At 38.0% G+C, this 24,678-nt stretch overlaps 2 protein-coding genes across 10 annotated transcripts in view; one reads left to right on the forward strand and one right to left on the reverse strand.

Annotated features, from left to right (window-relative positions):
• Positions 1 to 3,674, forward strand: part of celf4 (CUGBP, Elav-like family member 4) — a 128,063-nt gene extending 124,389 nt beyond the window's left edge. For all 5 annotated transcript variants that reach the window (XM_055179728.2, XM_055179727.2, XM_055179726.2 and 2 more), the window contains exon 14: positions 240 to 3,674. The gene's annotated coding sequence lies outside the window, so the exon portion shown is untranslated. The remainder of the gene's footprint in view (positions 1 to 239) is intronic.
• A 3,764-nt stretch (positions 3,675 to 7,438) lies between these two features.
• The window catches only part of kiaa1328 (KIAA1328 ortholog), a 31,471-nt gene continuing 14,231 nt past the window's right edge, over positions 7,439 to 24,678 (reverse strand). For 2 of the 5 annotated variants that reach the window (XM_055180372.2, XM_055180370.2), the window contains exons 8-12: positions 20,420 to 20,928; positions 20,230 to 20,328; positions 20,018 to 20,139; positions 17,471 to 17,588; positions 7,439 to 8,532 (exon numbers count right to left, since the gene is read on the reverse strand). In XM_055180372.2, the coding sequence (XP_055036347.2) occupies positions 8,325 to 8,532; positions 17,471 to 17,588; positions 20,018 to 20,139; positions 20,230 to 20,328; positions 20,420 to 20,928 (1,056 nt within the window). In that variant the 3' untranslated portion in view covers positions 7,439 to 8,324. Of the gene's footprint in view, positions 8,533 to 17,470; positions 17,589 to 19,665; positions 19,789 to 20,017; positions 20,140 to 20,229; positions 20,329 to 20,419; positions 20,929 to 24,678 lie in introns of those variants that run through there. The other 3 variants (XM_055180371.2, XM_055180375.2, XM_055180374.2) reach the window with 3 other exon arrangements.

The following is a 24,678-nucleotide window of genomic DNA, read 5'->3' on the forward strand; positions in this document are numbered from 1 at the left end:
GCAATTATGCATTTCAAATCTCTTGTTTTATGGATATTTAGATATATTACAGCAAAACAAAATGAAAACACTTAAGAAATGTGTTGTTCATAGCACATAACCTTATATTCTTTTTTTGAGCTGAAGCAAATGAAAAGACATTGAAAGTCAGTAAACAAGTTTGATGTTTGGTATATTTGTCTCCAACACTGAATGAAAATGAAAATATTAATCCCTTTTTTCTTTAATTTCCTTTGTAGGTTTTGTAGAGTTGGAACACATGTTGATAACATGCAAAATGTAATTGAAATCTATGAAAACACAACGGATTCAGATCATCAGGGCTGGGGATACGACAATGCTGAAGCGGATCATGAGGAGAACACAGCCGCATGACACAACACCACCACAACCACCACCGGGCTCAACGGACCTTAGAATTAAACTCAGGGGAGCCGCGGAGTAACTGGACCATACCGTACTCCCTTCTCTGAACCCCATGCCCTTGTATTGCAGGACCACAGGATGAACAACTGAAGAAGACCAACACAAAAAATATAAAAAAAAAAAAGAAAACAAGCCCTCAGAAGACACTGAATCGAATACATACTGTAGTAAGAAAAAACACTTTTTAAAACGTTTAGAGGGGAATCGTGTAATATTGAAGACGTCGTCTTTGGGGAAACTTTTTAAAGAACTGTTTTAGAAATCAACAAAAAGGATTTTAAAAAAAAGGAAAAACTTGAAAGACTTGAATTTTTTTGGAAGGATGTGACAATTCAGGACACGAACTCGCTTCGACTCGGGATGGCCAGCTTTTTCTTGGAGTGCCTGTCCGTTTCCAGGGGCAACGGCTGCCACAAACCGCAGCCTCAGTCCGCTGGGAGAATTTTCCTGTCATTCCTTAGTGTGTAGGGACCAAATGACCAAACCTTTTTATCACAAACGAAAAAAAAGACTCCTGTAACATAATCGGACCACTGCATCTCTTGCTGTGCCAATCGGTTTAAGAGTTGTATTTAAAAAAGATATATGTATAAAAAGAACATATATGACTATATGCATACATATAGATTGCTGATATGCTTTTGAATACTGGCAGAACTATTTCCGATGGCCCGTCGAGGCCGTTCACTTCGCTAGTTTACAATTACTGCTCAAAATGAAGAATATTTATTTTTATTTCACTTCTAGTTTTTTCTCTGTGGTGAGAGAAAGGGTGCATGGGAAGGGTTGTTCCATAACGCAGCCTTACCTTTTTCTATTTTAATGTCCTGACCTTGTAGTAAAGAGACCATCTTAAGGTTTGAGATAAACGATCCTGTTTATATATGTAACGTACATACGATATGTATATGTATAGCAGACATTCAAGCAATATGTATTCATATGTATGCGCCTGTATAGCATATATATGGATACATACGATATTAATCCCAAAACCCATATATGTATTTATATGCATATATTTTCTATGTGTGTATATATAGAAACCGGCTATTCAATATGTAGAGCTGTAGATTTTTTGTAGATTTACGAACCCCTGCTCTGCTTTGGACTATGACCGACTCTCAAATCGGCAGCTGCAGTGTGCAGGCATTCCTTTCGATCCGATATAACAACCTGTATCCGCAAACACACACGAGCGCGCGCGCACTCAAGGGTACGAAAACTTTGTGTACATATGTGTATATGCTAATTACAAATGCAAAAAGGCCTCTCGTTCGACGAGAGTTTTAAGAGAATCAGGATTATAGTACAGAAAACGTTACGGACATATCTGCCTCCCCACCCTGCGCCGTACTCTGTAAACATTCGCAAACGCGTGCGATACAAGAACAAACACAAGCGATATCCACGCAAAAACTGCACGCTGGCTTTAAATACGGACAACTGGCGGTTTTGTAAACGCGTCTGCGTCACGACACCGCTAGCAGCCATTCATTTTATTGATGTCAAAACAACGGAAAAACTCAACTTCTTACAAAAAAAGCAAAACGAACAAAAAGACGACTATTACAGCTAACAGCGAAGCCTTCAAATATTTGTCAACATAAAAATCCGTGCAGCTTGACACAGCCATCCTGCGAAACACCCACTTGACGTCTGCTTACAAGTTACAATGAAGTGGGCATTATATATGTTTTGCACAATTATCGTCCGAATCCGCATCACATTGCGTCGTTTACACATGCTGCTTCAGAGTTCGAAGGTTTTTTCAATCGCGTAATGGGGATGAATTTGTAGTTATTGCAAATTATTGAGTAAAGACTTACGATTTTTTTATTTTCGGTTTTGCTTTGCAACTGCTCTTATTATACAAGATGGCACTATTGTAAATATATACGGTAATAATTCCAGAGCTGGTTGGTTCACTTTACTGTATGGTAAGGTGTGTATGTACAGTAGTCAGTTCACTTCATTTCAAAGGGGAATTTAGTTCTTGTTTTCAGACTGATTCCGAGAATGTTGCATTTTGCCTTCTAGATCTTTCCGACACATGGTCATTCAGGTATTCCAGGATCTTTTGCAAGGATATGCATTCCGTCTGTTTATAAAGCCCATCGTCACGAGCATTCGAACATCCGTCTATCTCTCTTTCTCCGTTTCAGCTGCAACTGTTTACATAGCAATCTGGAAATGTACGGTTGACGAACCAAGACAGAACAGAAGTTTTATTATAAATATATATAAGTATATACATGAACTACTGAATATACTGTAAATGTTTTTTGCTCTTTTTTGCTCTGTTCCTCTGTATATAGGTTTGCATATTTTATAGTCTTTTACTTCTATCTAGAAGGACTGGATGACTAAGAAAATTTAAAGATGAAAAATGAAAAAGCAGGTAAAATCTAGTCCTTGGAGATGCAGTATGGTCGTAAGGTACCAATAGGTATTTAAATACAGAACGTGAGATGAGCCAATCAGATTTGAACGTTTTAATGAACTGCTGCCAACATGCATATTTATTTGAGTATTTATTATTTAAATATGTCATTTATTTTATTTTTCATACGAATACGCTGTATTTCTTTCATAATTTTTTTTACGTTTGTACCCACACCTAAACATGCGCTTTTTTTAAAAGTATATTTTTACATGTTTTGTATTGTATTGAGACACAATGGAACAATGCAACTGGCAGAATCAGGGTAATCCTTTATGGAGAATGAAGTACTCATGAAGGACCGGTGTCAAAACTTTTGCTGCACCTGTTTGAACTGTCTGCTTTCTTTCCGTTCTGCGGTTCCATGTGTCAGAAATCCGATCTGCTTCATTGCTTTTTTCCAGACAGAAAAAAGACGAATCTGCACTAATCCATCAAACTCTCAGCAACTCTTTTATTGCCGTTCTTCATTAGCTCTAACCGCCTTCAACTCTTTTGAAATCAAGAACAATAGTGTGAACTTACAGAAACAATGCAGTAAAGTGGAAAAAGGAGGATCATTAAAAGAAGCTTTTTCAGACATTTTTGAGCACACTTGAGAGTGCTGGGTGGTATGTGTGGATTTTTGCCAAGTCTATATCACAATGAGATTGAGCTGTATTAGCAGTCAGGGTGCTGTCGCGGCCCCTGCCCTGTTTTCCTCAACTCCACGTTTCTCTGGTCCCTAGACTCTCTTTTTGTAATTTTACTGAATGACGCATTTCTGCTTAAGCCCAATAATAAAGCACAGTGTAGAATAAACCAGCATTACAGTTGTCCCATTTCCTGCTGCCGTATCTCAATGCAAGCCTTTATGAGTTGTTTTTATCTCTTTCTTTTATGGATTTGTGGCAGGACTGATGAGACCATTTCAAAAGCGAAAGGTGCATGCGCGCACACACACACAGAGAGGCACGTCTCTGAAACTTTCTTTACAACACTACAGATCAAATTAGACCAATAGCCCTGAAGCAATGTTTGGCTGAATCCCATTGCATATCCTGATCGAGTCTGAAGTGGGACATATCAAAGCATATATATATACTGTGGATATATTGGAAAGGTAGGGGCATAGGAATAGGCATTAAAGGGACACTCCACTTTTTCAGAAAATATGCTCATTTTCCAGATCCCCTAGAGTAAAACATTTGAATTTTTTAAAAACTCCTGGCGCAACCACTTTTAGCATAGCTTAGCACAATTTATTGAATCTGATTAGACCATTAGCATCGCACTCAAAAATATCCACAAAGTTTAAATATTTTCCTATTTAAAACTTGACTCTTCTGTTGTTAAATTATGTACTATCCTCTCATTTTGGCGTAATAATCAAGGACTTTGCTGCCGTAACATGGCTGCAGGAGGTGCAATGATATTATGCAGTGCCCGAAAATAGTAACCTGCTACCGAAAGTTACTAAGGGGACCATTTCCGGGCATTTTCCATGCCATGGCAGCAAAGTCCTTGATCACCACGCCAGAACGAGAGTATAAATCCTAGCCATATCTGCCTAGAAAAACGCAACTTTTAATTTTACGCCGTTCTTAGTACACAATGTAACTACAGAAGAGTCAAGTCTCAAATAGGAAAAACATCAAAACTCCCTGGCCATTTTTTGCGCAATGCCAATCATCCAATCAGATTCTCATTTAAGACATGCCAAAAGTGGTACCGTCAGACCCAGAGATCGGCTGAATGGACCCCAAAACGGTAAAAATCAAATGTTTAACTCTAGGGAAGCTGGAAAATTAGGCTATTTTCAAAAAAGTGTGTCCCTTTAAGGGCAATGGTCTGATTGTAACCCAAAAATTGAAACTAAATTGCAATGCATCTGTAAGTGCTTTGTGCATCTAGATGACTTATTTTTATATTCTGGGTTCACTAAAAAAAATCTATTGACAAGGCACTTTTTTTGTCAAACTCAATGGGATTGCTATAGTTTTCATGTCTGTGTTAAATAAGTAATTTTGAAATAACCGATTATCTTTTTTTATTCACTTTTATACGCTACTCTAATGAAAACAGTCAAAGCTAAAAATTCCAGTGTACCGTGGGAGGGACACTGCATTATTTGACAGAAAACTTAAAGGAACAGTATGTAGGATTGTGGCCAAAACTGGTATTGCAATCACAAAACTTGTGGCTAAAACTGGTACTGCAATCACACAACTGGTGGCCAATACATAAAATTAAAACATAAACATCAGTTGAGGGCTGCAACTCTACTTTTTAAATGACAATATCCTGGCCAGTCAGTGATAAAAGTATTTGGAATGAAAATTATTTCTTAATGTCTAGTGACATATCAGGGCCATTTTATGATTAATTGATATACATTTCTTACATACTGTTCCTTTAATCAAATACAACAACTCAAAAACAAGCTAAACATGTCACATATCTTTGGAATGCTGAAATTCTTGTGATTTGAATTATGTAAACCGTTTTAAGATACAATCAACACAGCAGGCACAATTTGTGTCCTTTTTAGCCTTTTTTCAGGAATGCTAGGGGGTTTTAAGTGAATAACATTTTCTATAAAAACATTTGGGCTTAAAACAAACATTATGAGTGTACTCTAAACATTATGGAGCGGTTTCCCGGACAAGGCTTAGATTAATCTAGGACTTAGATATTAAAGTAGTTTTTAAAAACATACCTTACAAAACCAATACTGGTTGGCATCTTGAGACAAAACAATGGCACTAATATACATGTTAAAATACACCAGTGCAAAATGTTTTCAAATTAAGGCAGCTCAAACATGCATTTTAGTCTGGGACGAGGATAAACCATGTCCAGGAAACCACCTCATATTATTTTTCTCATACAGAGATTCTCTTATTGGTGTTATTTGCTAGCATATTTGGAAAAATCAATTTTGTTTGTTAAAACAAATGTATTATACACCTTATTCAGTCCGCCGCCATGTTGATTCCAAACCGAGGCTGTGAGGGATGGACGTCCAGAGCATGCACTTTAAACAGCTGGTTTTGTATCAGAATGCTGGCCATTCAGTCATCAAAACACAGAAAATACATCGTTCCACAAATTTCCGCAGGACAAAGAATCTCAGAAAACGTGGACTATCAAAATTAAAAGGGACATATGACCTAACCTTGAAACAGAATATCGCGTTGTGTACATAATATCTGTCTCAGATATTAGCCTACTGGCCAATCGCCAACCTCTCACGTTGTAAGCATGTTCACTTTTCTTTTAAACACCAATATAGTGCAACAATTCAATATTTTATGACAATAACTAAGTATACAGTACATCTTTAGTTTGTATAGATCATAAGAGTATGTCCCATGCATTTTCTCTGTTATGTATGACTTGATAATGCGTGTTTGACTTTATAACAAGCTACTTACGTGATAGTTAATTGTGCAAGTATTGTTGGAGGTAAAACCCATATAAACCCCTAAAGTTGTGTACAAATGTTATTTAGTTAAAAATGAATCCTGCTTCTGTTGATTCTGGTCAATGCGCTTAAAAAAAAAACATACAGAAGAAAAGTTTTTCACGTGCCTTTTGGTTTTTTGTAATCTGTATGAATTGGGGATATGTACTTAGTTAAAGGACTATATTAGTGTTTTAAAGAAAAGTAAGTATGCGCACAACATTAGAAATGAATGATTAACCACCAGGCTAATAACAAAACCCATTTTATATACTCACTGCGCTGCTCTTATATCAAAATTAGGTCATGTCTCTTCTCATATTAACAATCCATGATTTCCAAGGCTCTTTTCTCCTGTGGAAATCTGTAATATTATGTATTTTCTGTGTTTTGATGGCTAAATGAGCAGCATCCCGGTACAAAACAACCATTTTGAAATCAACATGGCGGCGGACTGAATAAGTAAGGAATAATTGACGACGAGCCGTTGAATTATAAGAAAATAATGCACACCCAAGGTGGTTATGCGAAGGTGTGCAATTATGCACGGGTGTGCATTATTTTCCAACAATTCATAGGACTGGAGTCAACCATTCCGCTTACCAAAAATATTGCTCTGGTGCCTATTTTTAAGAAATTTTAGGTGTGCGGTTATTGAAAAATAATCAACACCGATGGATCATCTCAAACTATCAGAATAAAACAATTCAACAGCCCCCTGGTATAAGACATATTAAAGGTGCAGTGTGAAATTTTTAAAAGGATCTCTTGACAGAAAAACAATATTATCTGGGGTGTATAAAGACCTTTCATAATGAACTGTTATGTTTTTATTTCCTTCGAATGAGTCGTTTTTATCTACATACACAGAGGGTCCCCTTACATGGAAGTCGCCATTTTGTTTCTACAGCAGCCCATAACGGACAAACGTTTTTACTAAGTTGTCTCCAACGATGACACGGTTGTCCGGTGGTGGCTACCGTAGCTTTTCTATGCATTTCGGTAAACGGTGAACTGAAAGGTTGGTTGCAATTTGCAACCTCACCACTAGATGCACTAAAATTTACACACTGCACCTTTAAGAGTGTTGCCCAACCATCTATCTGCATATTAAACACCACCCCTTTAAATAAATAAATTTTATTAAGGCAAACATAAATGTTGAATGCATTGACATAAGAACAAAAGATCATGATTTTCAAAAAAATTTATGAAACAAATGATTAAGAGGCAATACGTTTTAAGACTGATGTGTGACAAAGGCATTAAGACCACATTAACCATTAAAATCAGTAAAGAAAAAATTACAGCTTGCCCGAGTCGCTTTAATAACCCTTCAGGAGATCATGAGCGTCACTCACTATTGACTACGAAACTGCAGTCAGAGACCTCAACAACGAACAATGACACATTCATAACAAAGAGTCTCTTAAAGGGATAGTTCACCTAAAAATACCCTCATGTTGTTCCAAACCTGCACAAGTATTTTTATGCTGTTGAACACAAAGATATAAAAAATTATCGTCTGTTGATGGTACCCACTGACTTCCACAGTATTTGTTTTTTCTACTATGGAAATCAATGGGTACCATTCAACTGTGTGCCATCATTTATCAAATATCTTCTTTAGTGTTCATCAGAATAAAAAACTCATACAGGCCCAGAACACCATGAATGTGTGTAAATAAGACACCATTTTTATTTTGGGGTGAACTATCCCTTCACTGGAAATATCGAGTAACGTCTGGTTAAAATGGGATCCACTCGCAAAATGGGATCCACCGGTCACGGCACTGGATTAAATTTTACGGTGAGAAATCTCTGTAGGTCCTATAAGATAACTCCTGAAGGCCATAAGGTGATGGTTTTAAAAAATCTTTGAGTTCGATATTCAGGTACTGTACACCAGACTATAATGAAGAATTTATAATCCACGATTCTTCCTCCAGTTCACTTGTCTGGCACTCATTGCCAAAAAAGGGCAGTTTTTATAAATGAAACAAAAAACCTTCAACAGATGAAAAAGATGTCTTCTAGAATCTGACTCTCCTCCGGGTCAAGCAGCGAGGTCCGGCTGGAGCCGTGAGGTGACAGAAGGCTCCTCTGGAGGAATGAAGAAGTAATGAAACTCTTCTGGGATGAGGGGTTGATTCTGTACCTCTCTTGGTTTGATTCAGGGCTTAAAATGTCTAACAGTTCAGTCAACGAGTCATCCAACCTAACAGGAGGAAAAACAAGAGTGAGTTTGCACAAATATTAATTGTGGATATAAAAACATGTTTAGCATTTGGAACGCTGTCAACATGCACAAGTACGCTCTCAAATAACCCTAAACAAATGTTGCGTCTCACTAGACAAAGACTTCGAAATAAGTGGCCTTAGGGCACATATAAAGAAAGTGAGCAAGGCTTTCAAAAATGAAAAGGAGTCGAGTGAAAAGATAAATAAAACAACACAAACAAAGATTAAGCTAATAAAGATTCAACCCCTCAGTTGAGGTACTCAATAAATTATTCATGGAGTACAGACTCGCATATTTCAGATATAAAACATGAATTCTTATTGCACGCTCCAGTGATGCTGCGAACATAAATCACTCCTCATTCTAAACAGCATTGATTTGCATCCGTGCGGTGGAGATGAGTGGGTATCGGTACAGATGTGTGTCTCAAGTACTCGCCTCCTATGTGAAGCAGAAAAGCATTGAGTGCCTCTGACACGTGAAAGTAGTTTTTGCTTCATGGTCATGACAGACATGATTATACAGGACACCAACGAGAAAGTGACAGGAAACGCAATGCCCTCGATATCCTTTTTGTGAGACATTTGTGGGTCTGGGATCTTAAAATGATCAGGGGCCTCATTTATAAAGTGTGCGTAAGCACAAAACGGGTCTGGAAACGTGCGTACGCCAGTTCCCACGCAAAGTTTGTGATCTATAAAAAAAACTAACTTAATGAAAAAAATGGGCTTACAGGGTGGGATATGAGGATGATTCATGTACACACACTTGGAGGTGATCTGCGATTTATAAAGGGAACATTGCTTTTATTTTATAAATCTTAATATTTTTTGTGCGTACTTTGACTTTTAGTAAGGATCCAACGCACAGTTTTATAAATGAGGCCCCAGGATAAGTAGATATATACTTAAGGATGTCAGAACATCCATCCCTCATGGGCAACACGTGTTTTCTAAAACCTATAAAAGTGAGCTGGTTTGCTGTTTACAGTCTATATGGGCCTTCAAAGCCACAATCCTAACTGAGATATACACGAGTAAAAATAAATAGCGAAAGCTACAGCAAATTTAGCCATTTTCACAAAGTAACTAATGCAACACATGCTACCATACAGTTTAAAGGAATAGTTCACCTGAAAATGAAAATTTCCAACATGATTTGCTCAACCTTAAGCAATCCTTGATGTATATGATAGTCTTTATTTAGAGGAACAAAATCAGAGTTATATAAGAAACTGTTCTGGCTGTTCCAAACTTTATAATAGTACTAAATCGAGCTTCTGATTTGAAGCCCATAAAAGACCATCCACTAGTGCTGTGCCCGATACACGGAGAGACGCGTTTCAAAAAACAAGCAAATATAAAATCTTTCTGTTCTTAACAGGGCACATATAAACAATATTCTTTTTCTAATAAAAACATTTATGTCTTAAGACAGTCTATATATAGATTAGAGTCAGACAGAACCAGTCTGTGCTTATTTGGTCTTAAAGAGACAGTAACCTCAATTAACCTACTTTAGTCTGTGTCATTAATGTTAATGAAAATCACTTATGTAGCTCTAAAAAATAATAATTATATTTAATTTATACAATAAAGACAGTGTTAATATTAATTTGATTCCATTTCTGTACCGAATGCTAATTTTATACCTTACTTAATGTGCAACTTTGTTCTTTTTATAAATGTTTGTCATTATTTTATTAGATTTTTCCCACCCCTTTTTTCGCTGATCTGAAAAATGATCCGATCCGTGCCTCAAAAACCGTAATGTGATCCGAACCGAGAGTTTTGTGATCCGTCAAACCCCTACCATCCACCCTTTACAGAAGTAATCCACACAGCTTACGGAGGTTAATAAAGACCTTCTGAGTGCAATTGAAGCAATTTTGTAAGAAAAAAAATCAATATTTAAAACTTTACAAACTAAAATAACTAGCTTCCAGTTAGATCAGCATGCATTCAGAGTGTGCAGAGCACGTTTTCAGGATGAGACATAGCATACGAGATGTAGTGAAGAACGTGGAAGTGCAGGCAAAAAAAAAAAAAAACCTATATCCTCGTATAATATCGAAATCCTTTAACATTTTCTTTAAATTCCCCGTTTTAGATTTTTATTTCCTGGTTTTGCTTTCTGGACTTCTGCATTCGTCACTATGCCATTACGTATCGTACACTACGTCCTACGTTAAACACTGGAAACACTTTTTCGTAAACGTGCACCGGTCGTTACAAGTTACTTAGTTTATAAAGTTTTAAATATTTTTTGCATCGTTTGTCCTAAGAAGGCCTTTATTAACCCCCCAAATCTGTAAAGGACTTTTTTAGTCAGAAGCACAATTTACTACCATTATGAAGCTTGGAACAGCCAGGACATTAAATAAACATCTAATATAACCCTGATTGTGTCTGAAAAAAGATAATCACATACATCGGGGATGGCTTAAGGGTGAGTCAATTATGGGGTAACTTTTATTTTTGGGTGAACTATCCCTTTAAGAGATTCAAATATAAATGTTCAACATCCTTCTTTATTTCTTTATGGAAAAAGCAGCCATACCGTATGTTGTTTTAAATGACTGTGTTATTTTACATAAGTATGACTAAACTATGGAATAATATTGCAAACTACATTTAAATCAGCTAAAAATTAGGTAAAACTATATTTAATACCTTCCACCCAAAGCTTCCATATAGTCTACCTGCGCTAACCGTATTTAGATAGAGTGATCTGGCAAATCTCTGCATAGGTAAAGCTAGGTTGGGATTGAGAGGCTGATGGATTGATCCCCAGGGTGTTGAACACATGTTCACACAGACAGATCCTGTGGGGTTCTTGAGCACCTGTTCTCCCATCCAGCCGAAACTGATGAAGGTGCCCCAGCTCTCCCGCTTTCTACTGCTGCCAAAGATTGGACACCTTAACTACCCTAAGGACTACAGACAAGTTGATCTCACTTCACAAATCATAATCACCTAGACCCCGCAGTTTGTTGATTAAGTGTAATCCCATAATGCATTGCGATGATACCCATCCTCGTTTTGTAACAGTGAGGGCGATGTCAGAAACAAGTGACCTTACAAATTGGCAAGGCGGCGGCATCTTATGAAGTTAGTAGTAATGCAAACGGTTACATCAGGAATGCTTTTGATTCCTGAATTTTGGATAGTTTTAATTCACTGTATTAAGACAGAGTTGATATCTTTCTCCACTTTTTTCTAATAGCCACCCACCTGTTCTTCAATACGAAATACACATCACGATTCATTGCAAGTATCTAATAAATACACAGTGTTTACTTGAATAATATGCATGCTTTTTAACCTGTTAAACATTGTAGTAATGCATACATAATGAGTATTATCTCATTAAACTTCTGCAATAACTTTGTGTTCCTGTACCTCGACTGGTACAGAATTATGTTAGCAGTGCATAAGATCAAGTGGTCGGTTCCCTGGGTACACACGGTGCATTTAAGATATGCATGGTTTTATCAGTATGCATGTCGCATTGGATAAAATCATCTGCTAAATGCATGAAAGTAATGTAAATGTAAACGTTAAGTTTTTGTCTAATCATGTTGCTATCATTTCTGAGATTGTTTAAAAAGTGAACTTGTCAAGTATTGTTTGAAAAATAAACGTTTTGTCTGCATTGAACATCATCGTACTGTAAAACTTAATGTGTGATGTTCCTTTGCTTTTAAAGCTGAAATCTAAGTTTTATTTACATTCGTCCTATGACAGCGACTGCACTGTCCAATACGGAAATCTAATTTAGTTAATTCAACGAATGACAATCAATAGCCATCCGACGATCCTTTCACACATCTGCGAGAGCGCGAAAGAGAGAAAGCACTTACATAGAGAGTGGATGGCCAATGGGGTGGGACTCTGGCAGGGCTCCCTCTTGAAATGTGAAAATTAGCATTTTTATTTGTTGATTTATTTAACGGACAGGCCTCTCAAACAGCCATCCATCAACGAACGGCTCTGCCGAAATGAATAATGCATCTCTTACCGCCGGTCACAATCTATAACAAGGGAAGGGGTAGGTGTAGTTGGGCGGGGGAGGAGGGATGTTAGGGCGTTGGTAGGAGGAAATTGTCAGCGAGAATGCTAATGTGTTTGGCAGTCATATTTACCGAAACGCTTTCATTGCTTTTCACGTGGTTCACTGGCGAATGACCAGCGAGACATTAATATCACTTAAGAGGAGGTTTTATAATCCCAAACTCTATCTGTTTATTCAACAGAGGTTTGAAAAAGAGGCCAAGAAGTCAAAAAAGACAAGCTTAAAAAGCTCAGAGAGAGAGAGCAAGAGAGAAATACTCAGATTCAGGTTCTACTCCAATAAATCCAAACAAAAGACACTTTATCAGTTTCCTCCCCTTAGACTCCGATTATTTTACTGTTCTCATTAAAAATGTCCGTCACGCTTCAGAGACCCTTTCATTTGTAGCCCAAACAGTAATAAAAATAAACCCAAATGACAAATACCGACAAAACCGCATGTCAATTTCCTTCCAATCAATAGTGAGCTGAGTGGAGGCACAGGCCATAGACAGGAGCACTGACATTTCTTACTGTGCTTCTGTCAAAATAACCCTGACAATTTTAAAAAGATACAGCTTAAAAATAACAAAAGATAAAGTGGAAAGGAGACGAGTTCGCAAAAGGCCTGCAAAGATTCATTTAAAAGGGTTGTTCAATGGTATTTCAAGCATTCTGACTTATTAACACAGTTATAGAGTTGTTCCCTCATGCTAAACGTAGGCAAAGTGTCAAAAAAGCATTTGGGCGTGTTACAAAGTATTTCTGTGCCGAATGCACCTCGCCAGTGTTCGTACAAGTTTCTGAAAGTTTTTTTTTCGATTACCGGTCCAGCTGACGTTTCAGGGGTTTCTATACGCATCACTTCTTTATATGGGCTCTTCCCCCGGAAAACCCCGCCCACCCATCAATCAGCGGGAGACGCTAGAACTTACAAACATCGCATCATGCGACACAGCTTTGTTTAATTTAAAAACTCAACAATGGCACGAAAGAAGAAGTGTGTTTTTGGATGTAAGTAGAAGAAAGCCAGCCTTATGAAAACAATTGATATAGTTTATTATTCGGGGTAGCAGCAGAGTTTTGCGTGTGTGTTTGATGCGCTGGATTTCAGTCCCAACCGGGTCATGAGTTGCATGCGGTAAGTAAGACTTCTGTCTTATGTTGGAAATAGGCGCATGCATATTATATAAAATACACAAACATGTAGGGGCGGTTTCCCGGACAGGGATTAGATTAGTTCTAGACTTAAACACTTTTAAGAGCTCTCCAAACTGAAAACAACTTGCACTTACATATCTTAAAATACATCAGGGCCCTTTGTTTTACCTCAAAATGCACACAGGTAATGTTTTTAGTAAGGCATGTTTGTTAAAACTAGTTATATTTCCTAATTAAACTAAGGCCTAGTCCTGGATTAAGCTAATCCTGGTCTGGGAAACCGCCCCGTAGTGAATCATAAGTTATAAGTGTTGTATAGTGTTGCATGATTCGTACTCGCTACTCCCGCGGTATAACTCCTCCTTCTTCAATTTTTCGTACGTTATCGGAAAGATTCGTTAAAGCTAATCTTTCTTTTATAAATCTGATTAAACTAAAGACTCTTCGGAGATATAAAGGATTTAATACTACTCTATAGGTACTCCAGATTAACATCAAAAATGCAGAAACAGCGTGTATACGTGAGCTTTAAAAGGTGCACTCTTAAAAATAGGAGGTGCACGGTAAGAAAAAAATAGAAGTGCTTAACTCTTTTCCCGACATCTCATCAATTAAGAGAAAACATTTGCATAAAAAAGTGTTCCTGATGAGGTTTTTATGTTAATCTGTAATACCGCGATTATCCACTACATGGCGCACTTACCCAATTTATAAAAAACTGAAGCAAAAAAATATTTAATAATTTTAAACTCTGTGTATGTTTTGATAATCGTTCTGAATTTGATCTCTAACCAAATTCCTTCACAAAATGCAATTATTTCAGCTTGTTGCTAATAAATACCCATATTTAAGAGTTTATAAGCAGAGAAAAAATATAGATAGGATGAAACTTTTTTCTCGTTTTGTTTATTTGTTTGTTTATTGTTTGTTTGAAAGCAGAGGGTCTGTTCTTTCATTTGATATATTTTTATGTTCATATATTTTTGAAGAAAATTTTCCTGGAAGGCATTTTGTGAAACTCTTGTGAAATCACAAAAAAGTCCTAGCGGGCAACTTTTCAAAAAATGGCTGGCGGGGAATGAATTAAAATTAATACCATTCTTTAAAGGCAGAGTTCACAGAACCGATCTTTAAAGGTGCAGTGCACAATCTCTGAGAATGCTTTGGAAAAGGGAGTCAGGCCGAGTACCAAAACACACTTGTAGCCAATCAGCAATAAGGGGCATGTCTACTAACCGACATCGTTGCCTGGATTGCGTATGTGAGGGGCGGGTCTATCAAAAAAAGGTCCAGATTCCATTGGCGTAGGGGCGTGTTTGTTTAGGTGATTTCAAATATCAACATTGGCTTTCAGAGATCATGCACACTGCCTTTAAAGAACCATTTCTTTCTTACCTTTTTATAATCTGAAGAATATTTTTCACCAAAAAAAAAACTTTTTTGAAACAGAAAGGTTTTTTAGATGGTTAAGTTTTTTAAAGGAAACCATTCAGCCAATGGTTATTCTATCACATCATGAAGCAGCTTTATTTTTAGGAGTGTATCATGTAGCTGTGAGGGTTTATCAATCTGACCTTCATCACCTTATGTGAAGCCAAAAGATTTCCTTTTAAACATTTAGCAGACTTTTTTATACAACTTACGAAAGTGAGAAGTAAACCAAGCACTTATCGTACAGCAGCAATACAATTTTAAGTGCTAATATACACAGTTTCATTAATTTTCTTTAATAAGACACACTTATATTAGTATTACTATGCGAGAAGCAGAATCTGTATGAGCCAAATCTGCACTTATGTTCATGCCACGCCAAATCAAATAAAACTACTTGGATGAAATATTATGATCTCTAGCGTCAAGAAAAGACGCAGGACATCAATAATAATTTTCATTTACATGAGGACTTTTTCAAAGCTTTATTCCTTTTATGCAAGCAATAATGAAGCACTTTAAAGCTGTATTGATTCAGTGTGGGGTGATCGGGACAGTCAGTACAATAGTTTTCCTAGCACTGGTTCCCCTGACATTAAACCTGAGGTTATCCATCAGTCAACCTGGCGGCAACCAACCTCTGTCTCCTCAAAAAATAAAAAACCTATTGAAGAAACTACACCGCATTGATTTCCGCAAATCGGATTTCGCTTTGAATAATGCAAAGAAACCCTTCCATATGGAGGAGACCTACAATAAAATATTTATCATCCATATATAAACTTTCCATAGTGCTTGTTAGCATAAGCACTGTCAATTTGTTAGAGTTCATGCTCTCGATCTTTTTAAATCAAAGTATGATTTGCATGCCAGATTTATAGAAATGCATTTAATTGAACAGGGATTTCAGTTCCAATTTCGTCTTGCATGTTTGACACGAAGCAAAAAGGGAAATTTGAATCTGAAACGGCTACTTGAAATTCAAGAGTTTGACTGTTCATTAAGAGACACACCGCTGCCCCAATCGTAGTTCACATTTGGCCCCTCTCAAGTTGGCTGGTACATATTAAGTATACCGGAGTATTCGGTTCTCTGTCAGTTTTGACATCCTCTTGATATGCCACCCACAAATATCATGGGCGCACACAAAGCAGTCTAATTTCCCCAGTCGCTCTAAAGTTCTGCTTGGTAATAAAACGTTGGAGACGGAAAGGAACACGTTAATGCAAAACATTCACCATAGCATACAGTGAAAAAAGAAAAGACAATTACTTTCGAAGTCAGTATATTTTACTTGGGAGGGGGGAGAGAAATACGCCTTACAAACGAGTTACAAATAATCTGCATTTTTCAAAGATGGCACGCTTAAACGAGACACGCATTCGCTCTCGCGGTAGGGGTTGGAGGAGGGAAAAAGACATGCTGTCACATTAATTACCTTTCTACGTTAAAAGAAAGCGGTAATGAATTTCCTTCCCCATCCCAGAGTGTGTCTCGCGCTAGCGGTCAGTGATTCATTCTCTGCCTCTCTCTTTCTCATTAAGTTGAGGGAGGCGGCGCGTTCTCGGCCCGGGCTGGAAGACTCGCTTCAATTACACCTGCTGTTGGGCCCTGCTACGCTAGCTAATGGGACTCAGCTTGGCTCCTGTCAGCCTCGGCGCTGGCCGGCAAAAATCTTCATTTAACTCATCAAACAGGGCTCGCGCTGTGTTCGGCTCGGACCAGCTTCCTACGCCGCTCCTCTGCTCGTCCGGTTTTATTTTGCTTTCCCCATACATCACTACCCCCATTCCTCCCTCTTCCTTCACATCCTTGCATTAAAAAGCTCCATCACACAGGCAGAAAGTCCAAAAACACAATTAATACATAGCCTTGACTCCCGCTGTACTGTTACGCCAAAATTGCTGTCATTTCCGTCTTTTCACTCCCTGTGGAATTGAACTTGTTAAATTGTATTTACTTGTAGGGGGCCTTTCATTGCGTTTCCTGAGAGCGGCTTCTCTCAAGCATCTCAAGACTTTTTTCCATCTTTAAATTGGAATCGCAGCCTCTCTCCTGAATCGAGAGAGCGGATGTTGAGTGACCAAACTGTCAGGGGCCAAAATTAAATGTTTTCCGCATCTAAAAATACAGACGTAGTGAAAAACCCAGCAGCGATTATTTCAGACACTTTCAGATGGTCATGACGGGGAGCTAGATTGAGATGAATTAGATGCCTAGAAGAAGAAGAATCTATGTCGGAGGAAACATTGAGGGACACCTTAACTTACCTAGAGACCTGTGGAGTGCTGGGAAGACCAAGAGGAGGAATTGTGGGAAGAGCAGATGTCCGGAGGCATTCAGGAACCACGGGAGAGGTGGCCATATCCTTCCTGTTAATGGAGATCTCTACAGGGAGGAAATCAAGTACACTTTAAATGAAGTAATTTGAATGTCCGATTCAAGACGTAAAACTGATGTTGTAAAGAGACCTGCTTACTCCTCAACCAGTGAAGTTTTTTTATTGGTAACACTATTACGATAGTCCACATTTGACCAGTAACTTTGCAACTTCTTGTCAACTAACATCTATTATAGCAGTAGAAGACGGCCTGCTTTTTATTCACTAAAACTATTGTGATGATCCCCAAGACATTCAACTGACTAGAAGCATCTTTGCAACAACATGAAACTTACATTAAAGCTCACATAACACACGCCGTGACGTTTATATTATATGCACTTAAATGCCGACTGCCAACAAAACACACATTTGTTGCAGTTCTACTTACCGCCTGTGACTCCCCTACTGAAAAATCCAGCTAAGACCAGCATAAGCTGGTGAGCTGGATTTAGTTGGTCCCCAGCTTGGTTTTAGATGGTTTTGCTGGTGTAGGAAGCTGGTTTTGCTGGTGTAACAAGCTGGTCTAGCTGTGTTTTGGTCACATTTTAAGCTGGTCTAGCTGGACTTAGCTGGTCATGCTGGAATACCAGCTGGCCCACCAGCATGACCAGCTTTGTCATGCTGGGAGGACCAGCGTAAACCACCTTAAACCAGCTAAGACCAGCTAAAACCAGCTACCAGCTTATGCTGGTTTTAGCTGGATTTTTCAGTAGGGTCATGACCTGTTTGGGACTACCCCATTTCAACAAAATCCAGCGTTAAACACATGCATAACTCCGCTGCTACCCGGATAAACAAACTGTATCCATTGTTTCCATAAGGCTGGATTCATTGGGAAGCTGAACAAACTAAATTTCCCTCAAAAATCAACACACTTCTTTGGTGATGTTGAATTTTTGTCAGCGCTTTGTTGGTTGGTGCGTGCGTGCTCTATTCTGGTTAAAGTGCCCATATAAGGACTTCCACTGAACTTCCAGCACTGAAATTGCCCATAAAAAGAATAAAGCAATATTGTTACGGATGAATCTTTCATGAAACCTGTATGAAGCCTGGTGAAGTGCATTCGGAACAGAAATACTCCATCATACGTCCAACTGCTATTTTGACACTTTGTCAATGTTTAGCATGATGTCTTAAAGAGTGTTAATTAGTCAGAATCCATGAAATGGCTTTAGACCGTCACTTTATTTGCAACTTATTCTACTAGACATAACCTCTTCCCTTACAGTCTACTAATGTTTCTGGTGGCACACCAACAGAATGTCTCTCACATCTGAGACCCCATTATTTTCTATCTTGGAATCTCTACTAATGAGTTGATGAGTGGATTCAGGTGTGTTTGAATAGGAAGAGTTGGAAAATGTGTAGTGTTGGTGTGCCTCCAGGAACAGGGTTGGGGAAACACTGTACTGTACTAATACTCAGAGTTAGTTAACATTAAGGCTGGGCGAAATTGACCAAAATTCATAACTTGGAACAGCAATATACAATAAATATCTCAGTAGGGGAGAGCGGGGCACAACCGAATGCTTTTTGACTTTGGCTCTATCATTCAAAAAATATTTAAGTTAGATTAACCATTTTTTTACACAATCAACACACACCTCTCTGCTACAAATAAACACTTAAAGTTTGTTTGTGGGACCTACTGTTATCGTATATTACACCGAAAGTTACAGGAGTGCAAACGTTACAACTTACCCCATAGGTGGGGTTCATTGTAACAAACAGAGGGTTTAAACACAAATTATTTAATCAAATTCTGTCTATATACTAAAGGTGAATATTGTTTATATATCTGCCAATAATAGATGAATGTGTGGATCTCTATCCACCCATGATCCTTCATTTAACCATCATTGTATTATGCATCAATGCATATAAATATATATTTTTTGAAAGGGCTGCACAGTTAAGAAAAAAATCATAATTGTGAGTTATTTCCCCTGATATTATATTAGCAGTTATCAATTTGAATAATAGTATTTATTTACATTGTTTTCATTTCATTATCATATAGGTATCATAAAGGTTTACATGCATGTCAAGGCTCATGTGAAATGTCACAACCACCTTTATTAAAATATCGTATGATAAAAATACATTTTAAAGACGGGGTTTTCCTCCTTTTAAAAATATACAGCTGCATGTGACCTGATTGGAAAGCTTACATCTGACCTCAGTGTACATTTCCTGGCAAAGTATCTGTTGCAAAGAAGAGACATTTCAGACCATACCGATGTAGATGGTATTGTCTTATCCCGTTTGGAAAAAATATTGATACATTACCAAAACTCAATATAACGCCCAGCCCAAGTTGGCAAGATTACAAAGTTACTTATAGTTAGCAAAATGTCCAAAGTGGACTATCGAAATATACAGTAGCATAAAATGTTCTTATATACATTAAAACACATCACAATTCCCAACATACCACGTGAGCGCTTGTGTGCAGGTTGCTGGATATTTGCTGCGAGTTCTTGTGACCGGATATCACTTGAAGGTTGTTGAACACTTTGCTGCAGAGTTTGTGATTCTCCCTCTCTTACTTCACTGCTAAACAAAAATAATTTTTTTTTAGATATGTATGTAAATGTTTAACCTTTAAAGTCTGCATTTAGTTTCGAAACTGGAAAAAAGCTCCACCTGAGTGCCCCTCGGTCAACCACAAAACTCGACTGTTGACCAACACAGTTGGTTCCATTTTGACGATTCTCAAAATCTGCTGCAGTTTCTTGCTGAAGCCTTCAAAGGAGTATGCAAGAGGAAACTCAAATTATCCACATCCACTATTATTAAAACATTTTTATGTGTATCAATTACTAATAATTCATACTTGCTGTAGTGAAGGTAAGATTGGCGAAGCTGTTGGTTCTGTAGTAAAAGTTTCTCTTCCTGTAAAGCCAATCTGGCTTGAATTTGCTCTCTCTTCATCTCCAGCTGTTTCTTCTGCAGAAGCAGATGATGACGTTTCTCCTCCCAGTTCTCCTGACCTAAAGGGGTCGCTTGTTTGGTTTGTACTGCACCACACAAGCTGCCGTTCTCCGCCCTGTGGTGCTGATGAGAGGGCATGGGTTCTAGCCTCGGGGCTTCACAGGTCGAGGGTTTCCTGTTACACATGGGATCACTGCCTCTCCTATCAGAGCATTCATGATGGTTGTGACTGTGATGGACTTCGCAGTTGTGGTCAGAGCTGCTGGTGGGAGCGTTGAAAGTTCTGGCAACTGATCCACCTCTATCTGCCCTTCTTCCTAAAGAAGTCAAGTCCAAGTAAGAGCCACCTAAAGCATTCCCTTGCTGACCTCCACAGCAAGACCTCCTGGACGTCCCCTCGCTGCTTGGTACCTGTGGGATGGAGCAGAGGCAGAGAGCGTGTGTCTACAAGTCACCTTTTAATAATGGGGCACAAAGGTGGCCGCAAACGTAGAGAGTCAGGCAAGGTGGGCTCTCCCTGAGAGGATGCAGCGACTCAAGGTCAATCACTGATAAGATAAACATTCAGGACAAAGGAGAATCGTTCGCCTCTGAGGGGACAGAAGTGGGTCGCTGACTAATTCAAGAGGAGGTCGTGGAGCATGTAAACATACATTACTCACAGCCAAGGTTTCAGAGAGGACAAGCTCATTTCCCTTACAGCAACTTGAGGATAGGGGTGAACAGGGTGCATAATCTATGCCTGTGCCTTAACTAAAACAATAGGAGCTTTTCAATAGCTAATAAAACAAGAGTAGTATTCAATGTTATAAAGGATAGCTCAGTATTTATCAATTACCTAGTGTAGTTGAATATTAAACTTATCTAGATGTGTTTCTTATTTGTAACATTTCTTGTAAAATTCAAACTTAAGTCTCATGATCTAATGATGAAATTAGGAGCATTTTACTTTGGGTAACACTTTACTTGAAAGGGTGTTCATAATACTGACATGACATCTTCATAATCATGACATGACACGTGTCAAACATAAAGGAGATTTGTATGCATATTTTAAGTGTCATCTGTTCAATTATGTCGTTTGTTCAATTAAACATAAAACAACTGACAACTAACAAAACTTGACAACGAACAGAACAAGGGGTTCTGAAATTTTCTGACAAAAACTAACAAAACATTTAAAGCTCACGTAACACACGCTGTTTCTGCATTTCTGATGTTAATCTGGAGTACCTATAGAGTAGTATGTCATCCTTTATATCTCTGAAGAGTCTTTAGTTTAATCAGATTTATAAAAGAAAGCTTACCGAATCTTTCCGATAACGTACGAAAAAATGAAGAAGGAGGAGTTATACCGCGGGAGGAGCGAGTACGAGTCATGCAACACTATACAACACTGTTTTAACTTATGATTCACTACATGTTCGTATCATTTCTATAATATGCACGCGACTATTTCCAACATAAGACAGAAGTCTTACTTACCGCGTGCAACTCGTCATGACCCGGTTGGGAAAATCCATCGCATCAAACACACAAGCAAAACTCTGCTGCTACCCCGGATAATAAACTATATCCATTGTTTTCATGAGGCTGGATGTCTTCTCCTTACATCCAAAAACGCACTTCTTTCATGCCATTGTTGACTTTTGAAATTAAACAAAGCTGAGTGGCGTGATAAGCTGTTAGCAGCTCTAGCGTCTCCTGCTGATTGACGGGTGGGCGGGGTTTTCCGGGAGAAGTTTTCCGGTGGAAGCCTATATAAAGAAGTGATACGTATCGAAAACCCCTGAAACGTCAGTTAGAACTGTAATCGAAAAAAACTTGCCGAAACTTGTATGAACCCTGGCGAAGTGCATTCTGCACAGAAGTACTCTGTAACACGTCCAACTGCTGTTTTGACACTTTGCCTACGTTAAGCATGAGGAAACAACTCTATAACTGTGTTAATAAGTCAGAATGCTTGAAATACCATTAAACCCCCCCCCCTTTAATCAATTTAATTTAACGTAATTTACTTTGCAGCAATATGGACCCAACGCTGCATGGCTGAACCCATTATTGTATTGTTTTCATTTAATTTTAGGTTGTAGTACCACTGTAGTTGAGGTCAAGAAAAATATTCATGACACTGTTATAAAACTATTTGACAGAGAATAAACACTTAATGACATTGTAATGAAAAATTATATTTGTACCACTGTAGTTGAGGTCAAGAAAAATATTCATGACGCTGTTATAAAACTATATGAAAAATGATATCACTGGTAAAAAGTGGTCATTTATGTATTATTGGTAATGTCAAGTTGTCATGACAAGTTATGATGTATTGGTTAATGTCAAGTTGTCATAAGGACATCTCAAACAATGTCAGTCTTATGAACACCCCTCAAGTAAAGTGTTACATTACATTGAGTAAGGTCATTTCAAAGATTGAAATCAGTCAATATTAAAGATATCAAGGTTATATTTTGTAATATTTTAGGTTATTTTTGTATCTTATGCAAATCATCTTACATAATGTAAATCACAACAAATTACTTTAGATGAGTTTTATCAGGCAGGGTCACGTTTAGTTTATATTATTTTAATATTTTGGCTACAAGTTCTCTAAAGGGGATGAATGAGACAGGTTAACAGTTATGGATGCAACAATTGTCAGCGCACTTAAAACTTCTTATCTTGAAATTCATCCCCTTCGAAGCACGGCCATCAAAACACTGCTTTAGTAACAAATTCACAACCTTCAACAAATTTCAGGACAGTTACTGTCAGACTTCAAATTGACTGCTATAAACTATGCTGCCATTATTATGCATAATCCATTGATCCATGTCTTTTATAAAGACTATGGCAGTTTTGTGCAATAAAAAAGTGAATATTTAGTGTATTTATTTATGTGTTGTATACCTGTCAGCAGCCTATTGAAAGCTGCACTTATCATCCATACATCTGTAAGTGGGTATTCACCCCGAAACGTGTTTTGAATGCAGCCTGAGCGATGCTTAAAAATGGTTGGTTTGTGAACACATGCGTCAGTTTTGTCATAAAAATTAAATACAATAATTAATTTATGTTGCCGTTTTTGAATGCAAAAATGCCTCAGTGTGCACATCATCCTCTTGCAAACACATCTGAGGGGTGTGTGACATGACTACAGTCTAAATGAAGAGTTTGGTTCCAAAACGAGATCACTCCATTTTTGATGTGTTCCAATTGATATCAATCAAACTACAGTTTGTTTGTTTTGATTTAAGCCTTAACAAAAAAAGCTAACATGATTTATCATGAAGCTAGCATGATTTAGCATGAAGCTAGCATGAAGCTAGCATGATTTAATATGAATAAATAAAAGAAACACAATACTCCTAACTAGTTGATTTAGAAAATTCTGATTTTGAGGTTGTTCTGCATATCCCTACTTTATACATGCATTATGGACATACATATACATATTTATATACATATGTACACCGATCAGCCATAACATTATGACCGCCTGCCTAACTGTGTAGGACCCGCTCTGACCCAGTCATCTTGCCATCACAATTTTGCCCTTGTCAAAGTTGCTCAGATCCATACGCTTGCCCATTTTTCCTGCTGGTGAATGCTGGTTCTGATAGAAAGGTCTAGTGGAATCCATGCATTGACGGGGCAGGGCTGTTTTGGTGGCTAAAGGGGGACCTACACAATATTAGGCAGGTGGTTATAATGTTATGGGATATATATACACATATACACTCTAAGGCTACGTTTACACGGAAACGATCTGAAGAGAAAACGTTTATACGAGGGTTTTGGGGGAAATCTGCATGCATATGGTGACGCAAAAGTGTGGTATATTCGAAGTAGTATGCAAACCAGGGGGCTAGGTGGCAATGTGAAGCACTGACACACAACAACACCAAGTCCACACGCCTGCGTACAACCTTCTTCCATGTTCTCCCAGGTCTCGTCCAAAGCCGTCTGGTTTGCCTCCGATGAATTGGGGCATTAACAATTTCATTGAGGTAATTAATGCACATTCTCTGATCAGTAATACTAGCTGTAAATAATTTGTACAACTGCTGGAAAGACTCTTGTATATTTATCAGAGCTGCTATGGCAACTTGAAGGTTCGTCGTATGGAAATAATCCGACATGTTTCTTGTTATTTTCCTG

Source organism: Misgurnus anguillicaudatus, chromosome 9 (assembly GCF_027580225.2).
Source record: "Misgurnus anguillicaudatus chromosome 9, ASM2758022v2, whole genome shotgun sequence".
Taxonomy (NCBI): Eukaryota; Metazoa; Chordata; class Actinopteri; order Cypriniformes; family Cobitidae; genus Misgurnus; species Misgurnus anguillicaudatus.